This window comes from Bactrocera tryoni, chromosome 3 (assembly GCF_016617805.1).
Source record: "Bactrocera tryoni isolate S06 chromosome 3, CSIRO_BtryS06_freeze2, whole genome shotgun sequence".
In the NCBI taxonomy this organism is placed as follows: domain Eukaryota; kingdom Metazoa; phylum Arthropoda; class Insecta; order Diptera; family Tephritidae; genus Bactrocera; species Bactrocera tryoni.
Genome location: NC_052501.1, coordinates 60823987 through 60843199, shown reverse-complemented (window position 1 = coordinate 60843199; position 19213 = coordinate 60823987). Strand labels below are relative to the sequence as shown.

At 37.9% G+C, this 19213-nt stretch overlaps 1 protein-coding gene across 1 annotated transcript; it reads left to right on the top strand.

The window, feature by feature from the left end:
• Positions 1 to 3494: 3494 nt before the first annotated feature.
• LOC120771195 (bcl-2-related ovarian killer protein homolog B) lies at positions 3495 to 19117 on the top strand. The gene is made up of 3 exons (XM_040099091.1): positions 3495 to 5290; positions 18422 to 18562; positions 18629 to 19117. Exons 1-3 carry the CDS (start codon positions 4955 to 4957, stop codon positions 19085 to 19087), a joined length of 936 nt encoding a protein of 311 aa, XP_039955025.1. The 5' UTR covers positions 3495 to 4954; the 3' UTR covers positions 19088 to 19117.
• The last annotated feature ends 96 nt before the right edge of the window (positions 19118 to 19213 follow it).

Genomic DNA, 19213 nt, shown 5'->3' with positions numbered 1-19213 from the left:
TCCAGCACAAAAATTCATCAAGCTACCTGGCTGTCTCCGGATCGAAAAAACTACCAACCAGATCGATCATGTTGTGATAGACGGAAGACACGTCTCCAGTGTTTTAGATGTGCGTGCGCTCCGAGGTCCTAACATCGACTCGGACCACTATCTTGTTGCAGCCAAGATTCGCACCCGCCTCTGTGCAGCGAAAAACGCACGCCAACAAACACAAGGAAGGTTCGACGTCGAGAAGCTGCAATCACAACAGACTGCCGAACGTTTTTCTACTCGGCTTGCACTCCTGCTCTCTGAGAGCACTCATCAACAACTCGGTATAAGGGAACTGTGGGACGGCATTTCAAACTCCTTACGTACAGCTGCATCTGAAACCATTGGTTTTCGGAAAGTACAAAAGAACAACTGGAACGACGAGGAGTGCCGTGTCGCAGCGGAGAGAAAACAGGCTGCCTACCTCGCAACGTTACGATCGACCACTACACGTGCGGGATGGGATAGATACCGAGAATTGAAGAGGGAAGCGAGACGCATCTGCAGACAGAAAAAGAAAGAGGCCGAAATGCGTGAGTATGAAGAGCTTGATAAGCTGGCCGACAGGGATAATGCTCGAAAATTCTACGAAAAAATGCGGCGGCTTACAGAAGGTTTCAAGACCGGAGCATACTCTTGTAGAAGCCCCAAAGGTGATCTAGTGACCGATGCCCAGAGCATACTTAAATTATGGAGGGAACACTTCTCCAACCTGCTGAATGGCACAGAATGCACAACGCCAGGAGAAGGCGAACCCGATTCCCCAATCGATGACGATGGAGCAGACGTCCCATTGCCCGACCATGAAGAAGTTCGAATAGCAATTACCCGCCTGAAGAACAACAAAGCGGCGGGGGCCGATGGATTACCAGCCGAGCTATTCAAACACGGCGGCGAAGAACTGATAAGGAGCATGCATCAGCTTCTTTGTAAAATATGGTCGGACGAAAGCATGCCCAACGATTGGAATTTAAGTGTGCTATGCCCAATCCATAAAAAAGGAGACCCCACAATCTGCGCCAACTACCGTGGGATTAGCCTCCTCAACATCGCATATAAGGTTCTATCGAGCGTATTGTGTGAAAGATTAAAGCCCACAGTCAACAAACTGATTGGACCTTATCAGTGTGGCTTTAGACCTGGAAAATCAACAACCGACCAGATATTCACCATGCGCCAAATCTTGGAAAAGACCCGTGAAAGGAGAATCGACACACACCACCTCTTCGTCGATTTCAAAGCTGCTTTCGACAGCACGAAAAGGAACTGCCTCTATGCCGCGATGTCTGAATTTGGTATCCCCGCAAAACTAATACGGCTGTGTAAACTGACGTTGAGCAACACGAAGAGCTCCGTCAGAATCGGGAAGGACCTCTCCGAGCCGTTCGATACCAAACGAGGTTTCAGACAAGGCGATTCCCTATCGTGTGACTTTTTCAACCTGCTTCTGGAGAAAATAGTTCGAGCTGCAGAACTTAGTAGAGAAGGTACCATCTTTTATAAGAGTGTACAGCTGCTGGCGTATGCTGATGATATTGATATCATCGGCCTTAACACCCGCGCCGTTAGTTCTGCTTTCTCCAGACTAGACAAGGAAGCAAAACAAATGGGTCTGGCAGTGAACGAGGGCAAGACGAAATATCTCCTGTCATCAAACAAACAGTCGTCGCACTCGCGACTTGGCACTCACTTCACTGTTGACAGTCATAACTTTGAAGTTGTAGATAGTTTCGTCTATTTAGGAACCAGTATTAACACCACCAACAATGTCAGCCTGGAAATCCAACGCAGGATTGCTCTTGCCAACAGGTGCTACTTCAGACTGAGTAGGCAATTGAAAAGTAAAGTCCTCTCTCGACGAACAAAAGCCAAACTCTATAAGTCGCTCATAATTCCCGTCCTGCTATATGGTGCAGAGGCTTGGACGATGTCAACAACTGATGAGTCGACGTTGCGAGTTTTCGAGAGAAAAGTTCTGCGAAAGATTTATGGTCCTTTGCGCGTTGGCCACGGCGAACATCGCATTCGATGGAACGATGAGCTGTACGAGATATACGACGACATTGACATAGTTCAGCGAATTAAAAGACAGCGGCTACGCTGGCTAGGTCATGTTGTCCGAATGGACGAAAACACTCCAGCTCTGAAAGTATTCGACGCTGTACCCGCCGGGAGAAGCAGAGGAAGAGGAAGACCTCCACTCCGTTGGAAGGACCAAGTGGAGAAGGACCTGGCTACGCTTGGAATATCCAATTGGCGCCGCGTAGCGAAAAAGAGAAACGACTGGCGCGCTGTTGTTAACTCGGCTATAATCGCGTAAGCGGTGTCTACGCCAATTAAGAAGAAGAAGAAGAATTCCTTTTCTGCTTCGATATGTCTTTCTTATCTTGTTGAAACACCCAAGGAAGGGGCATATTTAACACTGTGTATGATAACACGGTTTAACTTAAAATTGTGGTATATTTAATTGCGTAAGGCACCCATTGTATTGCAAAATGTTTCGCCATTTACCAGTTGGCCAATCTGCACGATCTTCGCAAATTTTAATTGTCTTTTTACACTTACTTCGGCCTGTAATAGAAACTTCCGGACAATTTTAGCTTTTAACTAGTTTTTGATTGAGAATTTTCGAACGGCCAGAAGAGGCCACAAACGGACGTCACCTGACGCAGGATTATCAAAATCGCACTGATTTTTTATTTTTTACAGCTACTTTATTTATGTGAGCTGCTTCCTAGCGACCAAACATTTACTGTCAACAATTGGACCGTCAGAAAGAAGCAATCGCATAGAAGCCTTCAGTTTTGGCCAATAAAAGAGGAATTGTTTTAAGGCCGGTCACACACATCGATAGTAACTCGCCACAAGCTCCGAACCATACCGAAGATAAGCGACTGAAAATCGACTGGGCCAGTTTTTTGCCAATAGGCACAAGGCTTTCTATGAGAGTTGCATTATGAAATTACATTCGAAATAGCAAAAAGTAATGGAACAAAATGGGGCCTAATAATTCTATATCGATTCATTCTAACCATGCTAAATAAAACCTTCAATTTAATGCAAAACTAATGGATTTCGTTTTACTAGACCTAATATTTCGAAAGTACATACACATACGTACAGCAGTGCCCTGGAACTCTGCCCTTCTTCATTAGTGTACATATTTCTATGAGTAAAACCTGTTTGTCATTTTAGAGGTTTATGTACTTTATATAATTCAAATTTAACGCTCATGAGTAGTCTCTAACGGATAAAGAAGTGCTAAAATGAGTTTCCGCAAGTGGTATGTGTCTTCGCTCTCAACCGGTTTGAAGCATTGCTTACATAATTTGCGCATACGAAAAGCATTACTAATGTGTCTACCCACAATTACAGTTAACTCTTTCCAACACGCACGACTGCGGCGATATAAAAGCTCGTCAAAGCACACAGCTGATCTGTATTTTCTTTTTATTGAAGCCAACTGATCGTCATATCTGGATATGCTTAACGATTCCAGCGGTCAGAGGAATATTTTGTTGACTTGTGTGCGGCGTCGCCTCTCTTGTGCATACAAACGAGCAAACGGCGACCTAACGTGGCGGCGTTATTAGGCGATGGCGTTAGGCAGCTTAGCTCCAAATCAGTCCAGCCTTCTAGCCCGTTCTGTTCGTGTGTTAAGTGCTTGACGCTGGAGCGCTACGGAGCGCAAACGAAAAGTAATCAGCAAATTAAATAATAAAATACTGTGAAAGAGCGCAAACACAGCGGCTCAAATGACTCGTGCAATACACAGCGACTTGTTCAAATTTTAATTTTATTATTATCAAATAATTAATACGCGTACGCAGTAACCGCAGTAACCGACACAGTCGTTCCTTTGCATATAGAATTCTCTGGTTCTCTTTTTTTATCAGCAAAAGCAAGAAAGTAATAAACAAAAAAAAGCAATGAATTAATGTTGGAATTCGCGGCTTTGACAGTGGATTTGGGCAAAGGCAAAAGTAAATGACAAATAAGTAAAACAATTACGATCGGAAGGGTGGACAAACGCGCTATATATTTTAGTGTTTGTTTCTTCCCAGTTTGCTAAATAAAAAATCCACGAAATTGAATCGAAAGCAGACGGAAAAAGTTATTTTAAACGCTGCAAAACTTGAGCTCACGACCAGTTGGGTAGTTCGTCGCCAGCGTTGTTCGTGTAGTCGTCGCTGTCGCCGCTACAGCTGAGATACAAATTAAGATTGAGATCAATATTGAGCGGCCGAGATCATCGCAAAAGTCATCGGCAGGTAAAAAGAAACGGACACAACCGATAGAAATGAGATGAACGCACCAAAGTTTGCTGCTGGTGAACTGACAATTCCATAGAAATAATAGACAAGTGAAAAATAGTGAAGGCTGCGGAAAAAGCAGAGAAAACAAACACAAAAAATAAATTGTGAAAAATAAGGTTGAGAGCACCAAGTACCGCATGCATATATACATACATATATGTGCATAAATAGCTACTCGAATGCACCAGACAAGGCTTTGCATTAACAACAATAAAGAAATACGTGTGCACTAGTTGTCGTAGAGAATGCGTTGAAAAGGCAAACAAATAATATATGTAACATAGAAAGACAAGACTCAACAAAACCAGTAAGGTCGCGCCATATGCAGCAGCCATCGCTCACCGCTCAACCAAACAAAAAGTACACCTAAAACGTAGCAAAGTTGCTCAGCAGCGCGTAACCGCTTATGGAGTTAACAGCTGTTTCAATAAAATACAAACACTTTTAATGCGGAATAATTCAGCTTCTGAAGTGTTAAAATATTAATTTGCGCGACAACAACAAGACATTATATGAACCAATCAGCTTTAGTCAATTATCATTGAACATTCTACGCAAACCGCAATAAACGCATACTAACAATAATAATAATAATAAAATCTTCACAAATGCCTTCGCCAAATTTGAAACTACAGCAAACACCACCTCCACCACCACCACCAGCACTCTTTCAACAACAACTCTCCTATCCGAATCATCATCAACCGCAACAACAAAAAGGCTACTATACGAAAAATAAGAAATTATCCACGAAATTGAAATCTTCTTCGCTGGATAATGATATATTTCTGCAAAATCGTAAGAACAACAATCAGAGCAGCTCGGATTGGCTTTTGCCACCACATGGTTGTGCAACAATACCACGTGCCGCGTCCACGAATTCATTGGCGAGCACGGTAACGGCTAGCAATTATCAGGAGTATAAAGCGGAAATTATCAATCAGGTTCGTAGCATTAAAAAATTCACTTGAACTGTTTTTCTATTTTGTTTTTGCACTTGACCTGTGATCAGTGAATTTTAGTCGGGCACCAGATATTAGGATCTGGATCGTGGTGAAGATCGGTTTCAGAAGTACATAAGCTATAAAGATTGATAAACGAATAAAAAAATAATTCAAGCAATCTATTTATACATTTAATACATAAAAAAATATTTTTGTGGTCGGATGAGTAGTACCTGAACTGTGATCAAACACGTGATTATATAAATTCCAATATAAGGAACAAAAACAATCACATACATATGTATTTGCTAAACATTTCGCAGTTTGTTTACATTCATATTTGGATAAGATTAAATAAAATTTTCGGTTGAAAACCTACTATTTAGGAGACGCTGGTGTGGAAATAACTCTTAAGATTATATTTGGGTCTCATTGCCTAAAGATGAAAAAGATCAGGGCGCAAAGCAGAAATGCAGTCTTTTCGACCAAAAAGTTCATTACAACAATTTTATGCTCAATAATATTTTCAATCCAATGCCATATGTTTATATGTTCGAATAGACTTACTAACTGGATAAAAAATATTTAAATATCAATGCTGCTACAAAAATCTATATTGCACATAGGTAAAGTTAAAATATGATATACATACATACATACATATAATAATTTCGCATTATTGCCAAAAATAGATGGCTCACTGTACATATATCTATTAAGAATATACAGATTAACTGTGATAATTACAGATTTATAACACGATTTTGACAAATAAGCTACTTTCTTCCGCTTGTGGAGACATGTTCGAAATAAATAACATCAACTTTTCTAGTTGTTTCAAAACTGTATTTTATTATATAGTAATTGTGTTTCAATATTCGATTTAACACTTTAAGATTCAAATTAAACATTTTAAGAGAGCAAAATTTTTGCGCTAGTCGTTTCTTCTTTTCCTTACTCGTATTTGTCGCCAATTCGAAATAACAAGTGCATCGAACATTCCTAAGGGGGACTCATCAGATGATGTCATTGTCCATGCCTCCGCACCATATAGCAGGACGAGAATAATGAGTAACTTATATAATTTGGTCTTTGTCCGTCGAGAAAGAACTTTACTTTTCAATTGCCTATTCAGTCGAAAGTAGCACCTGTTGGCATGAGTAGTTCTGCGTTGGATTTCAAGGCTGACTTTTTTGTTGATGTTGATACTGGTCCCAAGATAGACGAAATTATCTATGACTTCAAAGTTATAACAGTCAACAGTGACTTGTGAGCCAAGTCGCGAATGCGATGACTGTTTCCTTGAAGACAGGCGATATTTCATCTTGTTCTCGTTCACAACTAGACCCCTATGATTCGCTTCCTTATTCAGTCTGAAGAAAGTCAAACCAACAGCGCGGTTGTTGAGGCCAATGAGGCCGGTGGGCTCAGAGAATCTGGATTTTTCAAGGATATCCTCACAAACTTTGACTGCATACCGGATCATCTGGATCATGGAGTCGCCATACCGAACTCTGGCGGCTCCTTCTCTGCCCATATACCGACGAGGGAGGTATGGGTGGGAAGAAGCCGTTGGAGGAAAGGGGCAGCAAGCTTCTTCACGGATGGGTCAAAGCTTGAGGGGAAGGGCACTGCTACGGAGTGCATCCACCTTCAGGGAAGTGACCATTCACTCAGACAGTAGAGCGGCAATACAAGCCTTGAACTCATTCACAGTGCGTTCAGGGTTGGTCGAAGAATGTCTAACGTCGCTATCTCTAGCAGCTAGAGTTTTTATGATTAGACTGGTATGGGTGCCGGGCCACAGCGGAATTGCAAGTAATTGTAAAGCTGATGAGTTAGCAAGGAAAGGCACCCTAGAATCATTATCGGTAGAATAGGAGCGGATCGGTGCTCCTGTATATTCATGTGTTCTACTACCAGATAGCTGGGCCACGCGGATGCTAATCCAACGCTGGGCCAGCATCGGTACTTATGCGGTTGCAAAAGCCTTCTGGCCCAGGATAGATCGCAGGAGATCTAATGATCCCTTAGCCCTCAGTAAGGGTAACCTCTCATTATTAGTGGGACTCTTAACAGGCCACTGTCCTATTGGCTTACATGCGGTAAGAATGGGTATCTTACCGGATGCTGACTGTAGAAGCTGTTTGGAAGAGGATGCGGTAGAAACAAGCCAGCACTTCCTGCTTGACTGTCCCGCGTTTGGGAGGTCAAAATTTAGACACTTGGGGGCGTATACCTTTGGACATCCCACCGAACTGGCGGGTGTTGAAGTTAAGCGTATGTGTAACTATGTATTGGCTACAAAGCGATTCGCGAATCTGTAAGTCCGAACACGGGAGTTCTTTTTTCAATAGCATCACAAAGGACTACATTATTAGTCTACGTGTGATCTTTGATCAGCCATCTAACCTAACCTAACCTTGTCTGAAACCTCGCTAGGTATCGAAGGGCTCGGAGTGGTCTTTCCTGATCCTGACGGAGCTTTTGGTGTTGGTCAACGTCAGCTTTTATAGCCGTATTAGCTTTTCAGGGATACCATGTTCAGACATAGCCGCTATGTCAATATAGGCAGTTCCTTTTCGTGCTGTCGAAGGCGGTTTTTAAATCGACGAAGAGGTGGTGTGTCTTCCTTTCAAGGCATTTTGCATATGGTGAAAATCCATTGTAGATTTTCAGGTCTAAATCAACACTGATAAAGTCCAATCAATTTGTTGAGCATGGGCTTCAGGTTTTCCTACACTACTTCCTTTTTTGTCTGCATATGCGTCTCGCTACCTTCTTCAACTCTCGGTAGCTATCCCACCCTGCTCGTGTTATGGTCGACCGCAACATTGCAAGGTAGGTTGCCCGCTTTATCTCCACTTCGACAAGACAGTCCTCATCGTACCAGCTGTTCTTTCGACCTTTCCGAAAACCAATGGTTTCTCTTGCAGTTGTACGTACGGAGCTTGAAACGCCGTCCTACAATTCCATTATACCGAGTTGCTTATGAATCCTTTAACTGTCGGTTGTAATTGTAGCTTCTCGACGTCGTACTTTCCCTGCCTTTGTTGACAGGCGTGCTTTGCTGTACAGAGACGGATGTGTATCTTCGCTACAACAGGATAGTGGTTCGAGTTAGGTCCTCGAAGCGTACGCACATCCAATACTGGGTACATGTCGTCCATCTAACACAACATGATGGGTCTGGTTTTAAGCTTTTCGATCCAGGCACAGCCAAATAGCTTTATGAATTTTCTTTTGCTAGAATCCAGTACTACAGACAACCACATTTCAGACCTCAACCCATTTGGAAAAGATTCGTAATAGAGTCTACATTTTGCAACTGTCGTATTCCTTCTTTGTCCACCCTGGCGTTAAAATCGCCAAGCACAATTTTTACATCATGGCCTTATCTTCCGTCATGGCGTGGGCGCAAATTACTGTTTTGTTCAAAAATTTTACTCTGTTGCGAATTGTGGCTAAGCCCTCATCCGGAGTGAATGCCAGGACTCGCCGACTGATTCTTTCTCGTACCACGAATCCCACACCAAATTTTGCGCTCCTTCATATAGCCGCTGTAGTAAATGTCACAAGGACCTACTATTCTTGTTCCAAGACCGAAGCCCGCTCTCAGCCAAACCTCTGGTGAACAGATGCTGAAATTAGACGTCAGCGGACCCTGAACCCTGGTCGAGACCAACGGCCTGATACACTTAGTCGAGACCAATGGTGCTTGGCTAGGCCAAGTGGTGTTTACATACATTTGTATGGAAATACGTGGTGTATTTACGCTCATATATGTACAATATAGATACATTTTTGAAATTTCTTACCTCTCGATTTGGTTGAAATCAAATTAACTGCCTTGTTCACGCTTGGCGTGGCAATAGCGTTCAAAAAAAATATAACATTTTGAGAAAAATTACATTTTAAAATATTTGACCTAGATAAACATACAAACCAATTTGGACATGTAACAAACATGAAAACAGATAAATCAACCGTGCGAAGTGATAGAAACATACCAAAGTTCATATATTTTCATACAAAATATATGGGGTCTAGCCAAGCTCCATTGGTGCACTAAGGTGTAATATTATAATATCCTTTTTTCGTCCTTTTCGATACGATATCCTTGAATTTTTTTTCTGAATTCTATAGACAATAAAATTCTAGAAAGCTACCTGGAAGCGCAAGTCATTTGCTACACTCTAAATATATTTAAATAACATTTAAAAACAAAATATGTCTGGCTAAACCCGAGGGTCTCGATGAGGGTTAAACTGAATATGTCGGAGTGGGTCCTCTGAAGCTTTCTCTCTTTTAGCCGTGACCTAAAGCTCCAAACGGGTTGGCTACCGCATCTTACCTAAGGATTGTAAGAAGGTAGGTATGGAGGTAGGGTAGGGATATCTAGCGCCATACCTCGGCGTTTAGGTGGCCCATTGTGAAAAAACCAAGTTATTGTGATTTAATTTTTTTTTATTTTATTCTTAACAGATCAGTAACCCATATTAAATTATGAAATTAAATTTTTGAAAATGTTCGACAAATGTGTCTATTTTCACCTATAACTGTTCGCAACACGCCTGAAGCCAAGATAACAACAAATAATTCGAATTTTTATTATGATTATTTTCACACCTTTATAGTGTCGAATAGAAATACTACAAATAGTTGATAAGTTAAGTGAGTTATAAAATTGTTATGTGAAAATAGGTGTGAAATAGTCTTTCCAATGCAAAGGATATTTGCAATAGTATGTTTCTAGAAAAATTGTAGCGAGTAACATTTATGGATATTTGGTACATTATCAAAATCCTGGTTTTTGCAATGGAATTAGTTCCATTTTAAATATTTCAGTTAATGCTTTCGGTATGAAACCCATCGCCACTAAACTAAACTAAATGACCCCAATTTGTTTTTTATTTAATCATTTCTGTTTTGAAAATGGATGAAATTCAGCAGTGCATCTGCAACGTCACAAAACTAGAGGTTCACTTGGTTCCTTTTAATTTTTACAATTATGATTGTCTTTTGACAGATTTTAACTAGCACGGGTCAAATGCTATGGACACCAGACAAGAAAAAATAAAAATGAAAAATTCGGTTATTTTTTATAGTAGGAGGAAGTATCGAAAGCCGGAGTGCGGGACTTTAATCCGCTAAACTTAACCTACTCCCATCTCTCATCATAACAAATTCGGCTCAGGAGAAGCTTGTGAACATCAACTGTCCAAGAATTTGCTTATAGGACGAAAATTTCTCTGAATGTGAAATAACTTTCAAAATGGCAACAAATTATCGGGCAAAATGGTGCATATTTGACATACATACATCTAATCATTCTAACTATGCTCAATAAATTCTTATATTTTTTGCAGATGCAGGTTTTTATTAGATCTTATATAATACTCATATTTTATATGTTAGGTATATATGTATATCAGCAAGTATTTATTGCACAAATAAATATCCAAAAAACAATAATAATTTTTCTAAAAACGCTGCTAAAATTGTTGCATGTGTATGTATGTACATACACACATATATATATTTATACCACTGAATCCACATTATTTATATCAAACAACAGGTTTTGAAATCTGTCTTAAAACGCCGGCAAGCGCTTTATTTATATTTTAATCGATAAAAAGAAAAAATAATATGATGCGAAATACCATGCTACTATCATAAAATATTACCTATTACCCAAGTGATTTTTTAGTAAATATGTGAGAGATACTATTGTTTGTATGTAAATAAGTACATCGCTCTTATGCCAGCAACGAGTAAGCGATATTCGATTACACTTAACTCAGCGTTTTTATTTGCCGCCAGTTAAACGTGTCAATTAAATTGACAACTATATAATATATACTTACATATGTACATATATGTATATATATACAGTGTATTTGTATATGAAGCGCAACTACATGCTAAAAAGTCATGCATAAATTATAGAAAATTTAAATCAATTGTATAAAAGTTCGCATTGGTGTTGAAAGGTGGCGTTAACAGTATTAGAAGCACATATTATAAAAAAAAATTAACTCAAACGAAGATCGATAAGGTTAATTTTTATCATTTCTATTAAATAATTGTTTTAAATTGTTCACACAACACTGCAAAAGCTTGTGTACACGCGGGCGAATGTGTACTCGTATATAACGGTTACACTGTGACAGTTGTTGGACAACTCAAGGTCGGGCTTGTTACTACCGCTTTTGTTAATTGGGTGATGCTGCGGCGACTTGTAAATATTTATTCATTTTAAAGCCAGTTTTGTTTGTTGGTTAATGTTTTTATTTGGGCGACGTCGTTACGTCGTTTACGTGCCGCTTGTGATTACTGTTGAGATTAGTTGATACGAGTTTTTGACAGTTGATGCAGCGAAAATAAAAATTACTGAAATACTTTTTATAACCGACGTTATCAATTGTTATGAGTAGGGTTGCAAATATGCATAAAACTAGTTGAATTAACATTTAAATTAAAATTCGCACTTAATTAGAAATACATTTCAAAATACTTATCAGAAATACCGGATCGAAAACTTAAGAGGCATCCTTAGTGTGAAACTAAAGAAAAAACAAAAAACATTGTCATTCCATGCAAGCACTTCACTCCTATCGTTCTGTTTGTTTGGCGGCTATATGCTATAGAACCCCGATATCAGCGGTTCCGACAAATAAGCAGCTTATTGTAAAATATCAGATCGATTTCTATTTTCGATAGATTTCACCTTTAAAAATAAAATAATACAATTTTATTTGATATCTCCAATAGTTTTTGAGCTACAACCTTCTAAAGTGTAACCGGTCATTTCAACCAGTTTAATTAGTTAATCTTTTCAAAGTTGCTAACGTGATTAGTCGGAAACAATTTATCGGTTCACTATCAAACTATATTCTGTATATAGTTGCCAGCACAATACCCTAACCTGATTGAAAATTGCATTTTGGTATTCCAAAATCGACCAAAATTCTGTGTAGAAATTCAACTTTTAATCATCATTCAAATTAATACAGTAGTTTGATTGAGAACTGAGAAATAAAAAAATTTTATTTCGTGAATTCCAAATTCAGATCTTCTTGAGGTTATGCCAAATTCAGTCCATCTAGGGACGAATTTTTAAGTAATTAATATGTAAACCTTTCCTTTTTATTCTTTTCCATTTCATCATTTGATTTGAAAAAATATTTTTTTCTTTGTTTCTTCAATTTTTAAATAAATGTAGGTATATACATTCATATGCATGTATACTGGATTTTCCAACAGGGATGATATGATTTCTAAGTTTCGGCCAGTTTTAATATGTCATGATCTGTAATTGTGTTTCATTGTATTCAGTAGTTTTTACAATTTCGTCATGGAAAGATATACGCCAGAACAACGTTTCCAAATTATTCAATTGTATTATCAAAATAATCGTTCGGCAATTGCAACTTTTCTTGCGCTATTGCCATTTTGTGGATAATCGTCCACCTGTGCTCGATATTCGTCGTATTATTAAAAATTTCGAGTATACTTTTTCTTTACAAAATGTTCAAGTGCCAATAAGACAAAAAACTGCGTGAAGTAATGAAAATATTGCTACCGTTCAGAAAAATGCTGCTGAAGACCGCAATTTGTCGATTCCAAGACGTTCTCAAGAATTAAAACGGTCTCGAACCACAACCTGACGGATTTTGAGAAAAGATTTGGGCTTACATCCTTATAAAATTGTTCTCACTCAAGAACTTAAGTCATTGGAATACCGTAAATGTCGTGAATTTGCAGATTTCGCCTTGGAACAACTGTAAAACGATTACGGCTTTTTTAAGAAAATCATATTCTCCGATGAGGTTCACTTTCATCTAAGTGGTGCGGTAAATAAATAAAAGTGTTGTGATTCTGGTGCGAAGAAAATCCACAAATTATTCATAAACAACCATTACATTCATCTAAAATGGCAGTTTGGTGTGGTTTTTGGCCAGGTGAAATCATCGGTCCATACTCCTTTCGAAAAGGAGCTGATGACACCGTTGCTGTCAATGGAGAGCGGTAAAGATCGATGGTAACCAACTTTTTATGGCCACAATTGAAGAAGTAGATCATGACAACATCTCATTCCAACAAGACGGGGCTAAGTGCCACGCAGCACGCGCAACAATCGAATTATTGCGACAAATGTTTAAAAAGTCGATTATTTAGACCAGACTCTCTTCAAGTTTTAGAAGTCAATATTGAACGTGCTATTCATAACATACGATTTAATTTACTGGAAAAAGTACTCGAAAAGTTGGTTCATCGAATTCGTTCCTGCATAAGAAATCGTGGAGGTCATTTGAATGATGTTGTATTCAAAATAAATAAATAAAAAATATTTGAATTTTCTTAACAACTGGTGACTTTTTTTTTGAAAAATCTTGTTATTCGTTATTGGCGTAAACACCGCTTACGCGTTAAAGCCGAGTTTACAACAGCGTGCCAGTCGTTCTTCCTGTTCGATATTTGGCCTGATCTTTCCAACGGAGGGGAGGTCTTCTTCTTCCTCTGCTTCCTCCGCCGGGTACTGTGTCGAATACTCTCAAAGCTGAAGTGTGACCTAGCCAGAGTAGCCGCTGTCTCTTAATTCGCTGCACTATGTCAATATCTCGTACAGCTCATCGTTCCATCGACTGCGGTACTCACCGTTGTCAAACGCAAAGGACCATAAATCTGCCGCAGAACCTTCGACTCATCTAATGTTGTCATTGTCCATGCCTCTGCACCACACAGCAGGACCGTAATAGACTTATAGAGTTTGGTCTTTGTTCGTCGAGAGATGACTTTACTTCTAATTTTCCGCTGATGTTGTTGTTAATGCTGGTTCCAAGATAGACATAATAATCTAGGACTTCGAGGTTATGACTGTCAACAGTGACTTGGGAGCCAAATCAATGTCATCGGCATTCGCCATCAGTACACTCTTATAGAAGGTTTCCAGGAGTTGATTAGAGAAGTCGCCTTTTCTGAAACCTCGTTTGGTATCGAATGGCTCGGAGAAGTTATTCTCGATTCTGACGGATCTTTCGGTATTGCTCAACGTCAGTTTACAAAGCCGTATTAGTTTTGCGGAGATATCAAATTCAAACACTTGCCACATAAAGGTCTCTTTTTCGTGGTGTGTGTCGATTCTCCTTTCACGGGTCTTTTCCAAAATTTGACTCTTGGTGAATATCTGGTCTGTTGTTGATTTTCCAGGCTTGAAGACGCACTGATAAGGTCCAATCAATTTGTTGACGGGGAGCTTTAATCTTTTACACATTACGGTGTAATTCCAATAGTCGGGTATGCTTTCGTCCGACCATATTCTACAAAGAAGCTGAAGCATGCTTAAAAAGTAATCATGTTAATCTTATTGGAAAACCCGGAATATACTTGTATGTATATCAACTTCTGTTTCTTAAAATAAATAAAATGGAAAAAGTTGAAGTAAAAAAATTTTAATTAAAAATTTCACAACCCTGACTTTGAGACACACATACATATATTAGATGAATTTAAAACACTAAAATTATACTAAAAGAAAAAACTCATGTGATAGAAAAATTTAGTTTACTTTATTTCTAAACTATTTATTTTCTGCTGTCATCAATCAATATAACAACACTTATAAATTAAGCTTCTGGTTTCTTAAAAATCGACATTTAAATATCGCTAAATAATAGACAAATTACATACATACGTACATACACAGATTTGTGTTTACATGGCTTAACAAATTTAATATCTGCATATATACATACAAGAAACTAAAATAAATATACACACCTTAAGATAATTTCAACTCACACAGGTACGTCGTGCACTTCTAAAATATATTAGGGTGCGTTGGCAAAAAACGGAGACACAAATTAAACAAGAATAACATTTTATAAAAAATATTTGTAGATAAATTTTGATAATGAAAGAGAACACACCTAAATAAATAACAGAACTTTCCAGAAGATATTTTATTTCTTTCAGAGCCATCTCTCTTTATTTCTTCTCAATCTCAACAGCTTAATTCTATGTAATATAAATATTAAATATAAATAAATTATTTATAAATAATCCACATTTTGCGTACATAATACCTAAATATCATGTCAAAAAAAAAGGTAGAACACAACTAATTTATGTATGTATATGTTCAAACCTAAAGGAAAAAATATTTAGTTCTGTAGTTTTCGCACACACTGTCCATTCGTTCATTGGCCGGCTGTGAAATTTCATTCACACATTAACCGCTTCACATGAAGGACTCGAAAAAAAGTGCAAAGAAAACCCAATATGGAAACACACATAGTTACATACGTAAGCACTCGCATGTAAACACAAAATATAGTATAATGTAAATCAGCAGTTGTTAATAGGAAATTGAAAATCAGATGAAAGTCAAAAGCACGTGTGCCACAAGTGGTTTTACAATCGAGTGAAATTCACTTTTAAAAGTCAATACCTGATAGTAATGTATGTTTGTAGGTAGGTAGGTAGGAGTGCAGCCCTATCGGGCTCAATTAGCACTTGATGTGCCATTTTGATACACTATTCGTAGAACCACCTGTATCTGCTATTACGTTTCACCTTCTCTCTCAAACCATTTTGAGGTTTCGATGAAACTACTTATGTCCGATATGCTTTTGGTGGAAATCCATTCAAGATTTGGTGCTTGGTGGATTCCGAGTGTTTTGTGTCGGATCTGTGCTAGAGCTGGGCATTCGCAGAGAAAGTGGAAAATTGTTTCCTTGTTCCCTGCTACTCCGCAGCCACGGCGAATATCGTTGTAGGGCAATCCCATTTTGGACGCATGTTCCCCAAATGGCCAGTGCCCTGTTGTGGTAGCTGTTATTCTGTAAATACTTTTTCTTGACCTATTTAATAAATCATTTGTTCTTTTCCTGTCATATGTTGGCCATAACTGTTTAGTTATGACGCATTTTGTAATGTTTTTCCACCTGTTGTTGGCAATTTGCTGAAATTGTCTATTGATCTCTCCTTTTATCGATCCTAGCGGGCTTGGTATTAGCTCCGCCTCGGTTTCATTGAGGAAAGCTCCTGCCTTTGCCAACTCGTCTGCTTTTTCGTTACCGAAAACGTTCCTGTGTCCGGGAACCCAGATCAAGTTTAGCTGGAGCTTGTCTTTTATTGAGCTTAGTGCTCTCTTGCAGCTGTGAACTATACTGGAATTTGTCATGGGTGAAGACAATGCCAGGAGGGCCGCCTGGCTGTCCGTAAATATAGTTGCTTTATGTATATTTCCGTGGTTTTCTAATAGAACCTCGCAGGCTTTTTCTATGCCTAGTACTTCTGCTTGGAAGATGCTAGCCGAGTTCGGTAGACGTATGTTTGTATTTGTGAAACGTTTTATAGCTCCTGCATAACCGATGTTTATGTTTTTCTTTGCTTTTATTATCATTTAGTACTCATTGCAGGCAACTTTCTCGTCATTTTAATACTGAAAACCCAAGTAGTTATAGTAATTATTGCTTAGGGCTCAATCTAAAAAAAAAAAGTTTTTTGAAATCACTTGAATACAGCTTCCAGCTCGTTTTATAAAAGAATGCAACTTTTTTTTAAAATTCCCTCCAAATAAGATTTACTTGCCAATTCCAAAAGCTACAATTCGAGAATTAAAGTGATTACTTTTATTACCTTCTGTGATGTACTTTTTAACGAAGTTGAAATTTTATTTTATAGAGATTACCAGTTTTAAAGACAAAACCAAAATTTTTAATTATTTTACTATATACATATGTACATACTTACATTTTAATGAAAACTTAATCTATTTCACTTTTTATTTATTTTATTTTAGTAATTATACATATGTGTGTAAATATATAAAGAGCTTTCAAAGAATTTTATATGCAGAAGCTTATAAAACTTTGACTGAAAGCTTTGCAGAGTTCGAGGTTTCTTCATCGATTACTTAAATGTGGGTGTTACCAACAAAATCATATCTCTATCTTTTATCGAAATATCTCTTTGTCCATAATGCCTATTTATTTTTAATATTATTTAGGAAAGATTTAGGTTAAACAAATAAAGAATATCCTTATGCAAGATCAACTATCACTAAAGATTACTTTTACAGATTTTTTTTTACTTTAATACACTGAATGATACATTTTATGTATCCACTCTGTATGCACTTAATTGGCATTTGGCTATAAAGCCGGAAAACACTATTTCTATTATTAAAAAAAAAAAACAATAAATAAAAATCCAAAATAATTTAGAAAAAAAATATTCTACCCTAATGTAAACATAGGCACTGTTAAGATTGTACATTATTTTTTAAATTGTTTATTTTTTTTGTAAATAATCGACTTTGCAATTTCTATAAAAAATATATTGAGCATTTTAAAAAATGGTTACTGTGATCATTTCACGGAATTATTAAGGGGGTTTTCTGGTCTAGAAGCACGAATTTCAGGTAATTTTTAAAGTGTCGTAAAAAAAAGGCAAATAATATTTTTACTATCCATTTTTTTTATTAGTTATTTGTTAATTTTAGAAGAGTACAGAAAAAAATTAAAAACTAAAATCTAAAAAAAGTAAAAAATTTCAAAAAGATGAGCTGACGAAGTGGGGGATCTCTAAAAATTTCCACGTGACCATACCCATGATTTCAACCCTCCTAGTTATCTGAAACCAAAAAAAAAAAGATTATTAATCTAGAGTAATGTCGCAATGGCCAGAAAGTGGGAAAAAATTGCGACTGCCTGAAAAAAAGAGTTTTTTTGGATCACTTTTTCTGACTATTTAGAATTTTTTAAAAATAATAAAAATTTGTGGATGGGGCTAGTTCCAACCATAGACAAGCCTATAAAGAAGACTCTATAAAAATTTCAAGTAAATCGGTCCAGCAGAACCTGAGAAATCGTGGGTATCGTTCCGAAAAAGTCAGTTTTTAGAAAAACACGTTTAAAGTTTCGCGTAAAGTCTTTTGTTCGATTAGTTCTAGCCGAACCAGTTTGGATGCCGGGTCAGAAAAATGCCTATATCTCCGAGAATATAAAAAATAATTTCGATTTTTTTAAATTTCTAGACCAGAATACCCCCTTAAATACCAAGCACTTTTTCTCCTATTTATTTTAAGACAGTTTTAATAGACAATTTGTTTCATTGTAGGGGAAGTGCCTTTGCGGTCAGTACATTCGTGCGCGACTACGACGAGCTGGCGTGCTAAATCGCAAGGCCACACAACGATTGCGCACCATATTGGAGCCCACTTCGGCGGTGGTTTACGAAGTGTTCCCAGCATTGAATAGCGTAAACACTTTAATTTTTATATTGAATTTATTTAATTATATATATAATTTTACATTTACCTTACAGATGGGTGAAGAATTGGAACGAATGCATCCGCGCGTCTACACGAATATCTCACGACAACTTTCGCGTGCCCCCTATGGTGAACTCGTCGATGGGGATACTGCTCCTATGTTGCTCAATTTGGTTGCCAAAGATTTGTTTCGTTCGAATATAACGTGGGGTAAAATAATCTCAATATTTGCGGTTTGTGGTGGTTTCGCCATCGATTGCGTACGTCAAGGTCATTACGAGTACCTGCAACTTCTGGTGGACGGTATTGCGGAGATAATTGAAGATGATTTAGTACCGTGGCTGGTAGATCACGGCGGTTGGTTGGGCTTACAGCAACATATACGTCCACATGTGGGCCACTTTTCATTCCTAGGCTTGTTGACGCTTTTCGTCGCCGTATCATCGGGTGTTTATGTTGTTACTAATGTGGCCAAACATATTGGTTGTCATTTGTATTCTTTGCTATTTTGATAGCAACCGATGTGTGGGAATTGGGAAATATGTATATTGATATAGTTAATGTAAAATGTGAAAGGGCTTTAAGTCTTATATTGTTGCAATAATATTGTAGATAATTATGCATTTTTATTAATATTT

Bases quoted from the DNA above. Each gene is read 5' to 3' on its own strand.
- LOC120771195 (XM_040099091.1), top strand. From the start codon at position 4,955: ATGCCTTCGCCAAATTTGAAACTACAGCAAACACCACCTCCACCACCA. The intron at 5,291-18,421 runs GTTCGTAGCATT...GTTTCATTGTAG, and splicing joins AAGCGGAAATTATCAATCAG to GGGAAGTGCCTTTGCGGTCA. The intron at 18,563-18,628 runs GTAAACACTTTA...TTTACCTTACAG, and splicing joins TGTTCCCAGCATTGAATAGC to ATGGGTGAAGAATTGGAACG.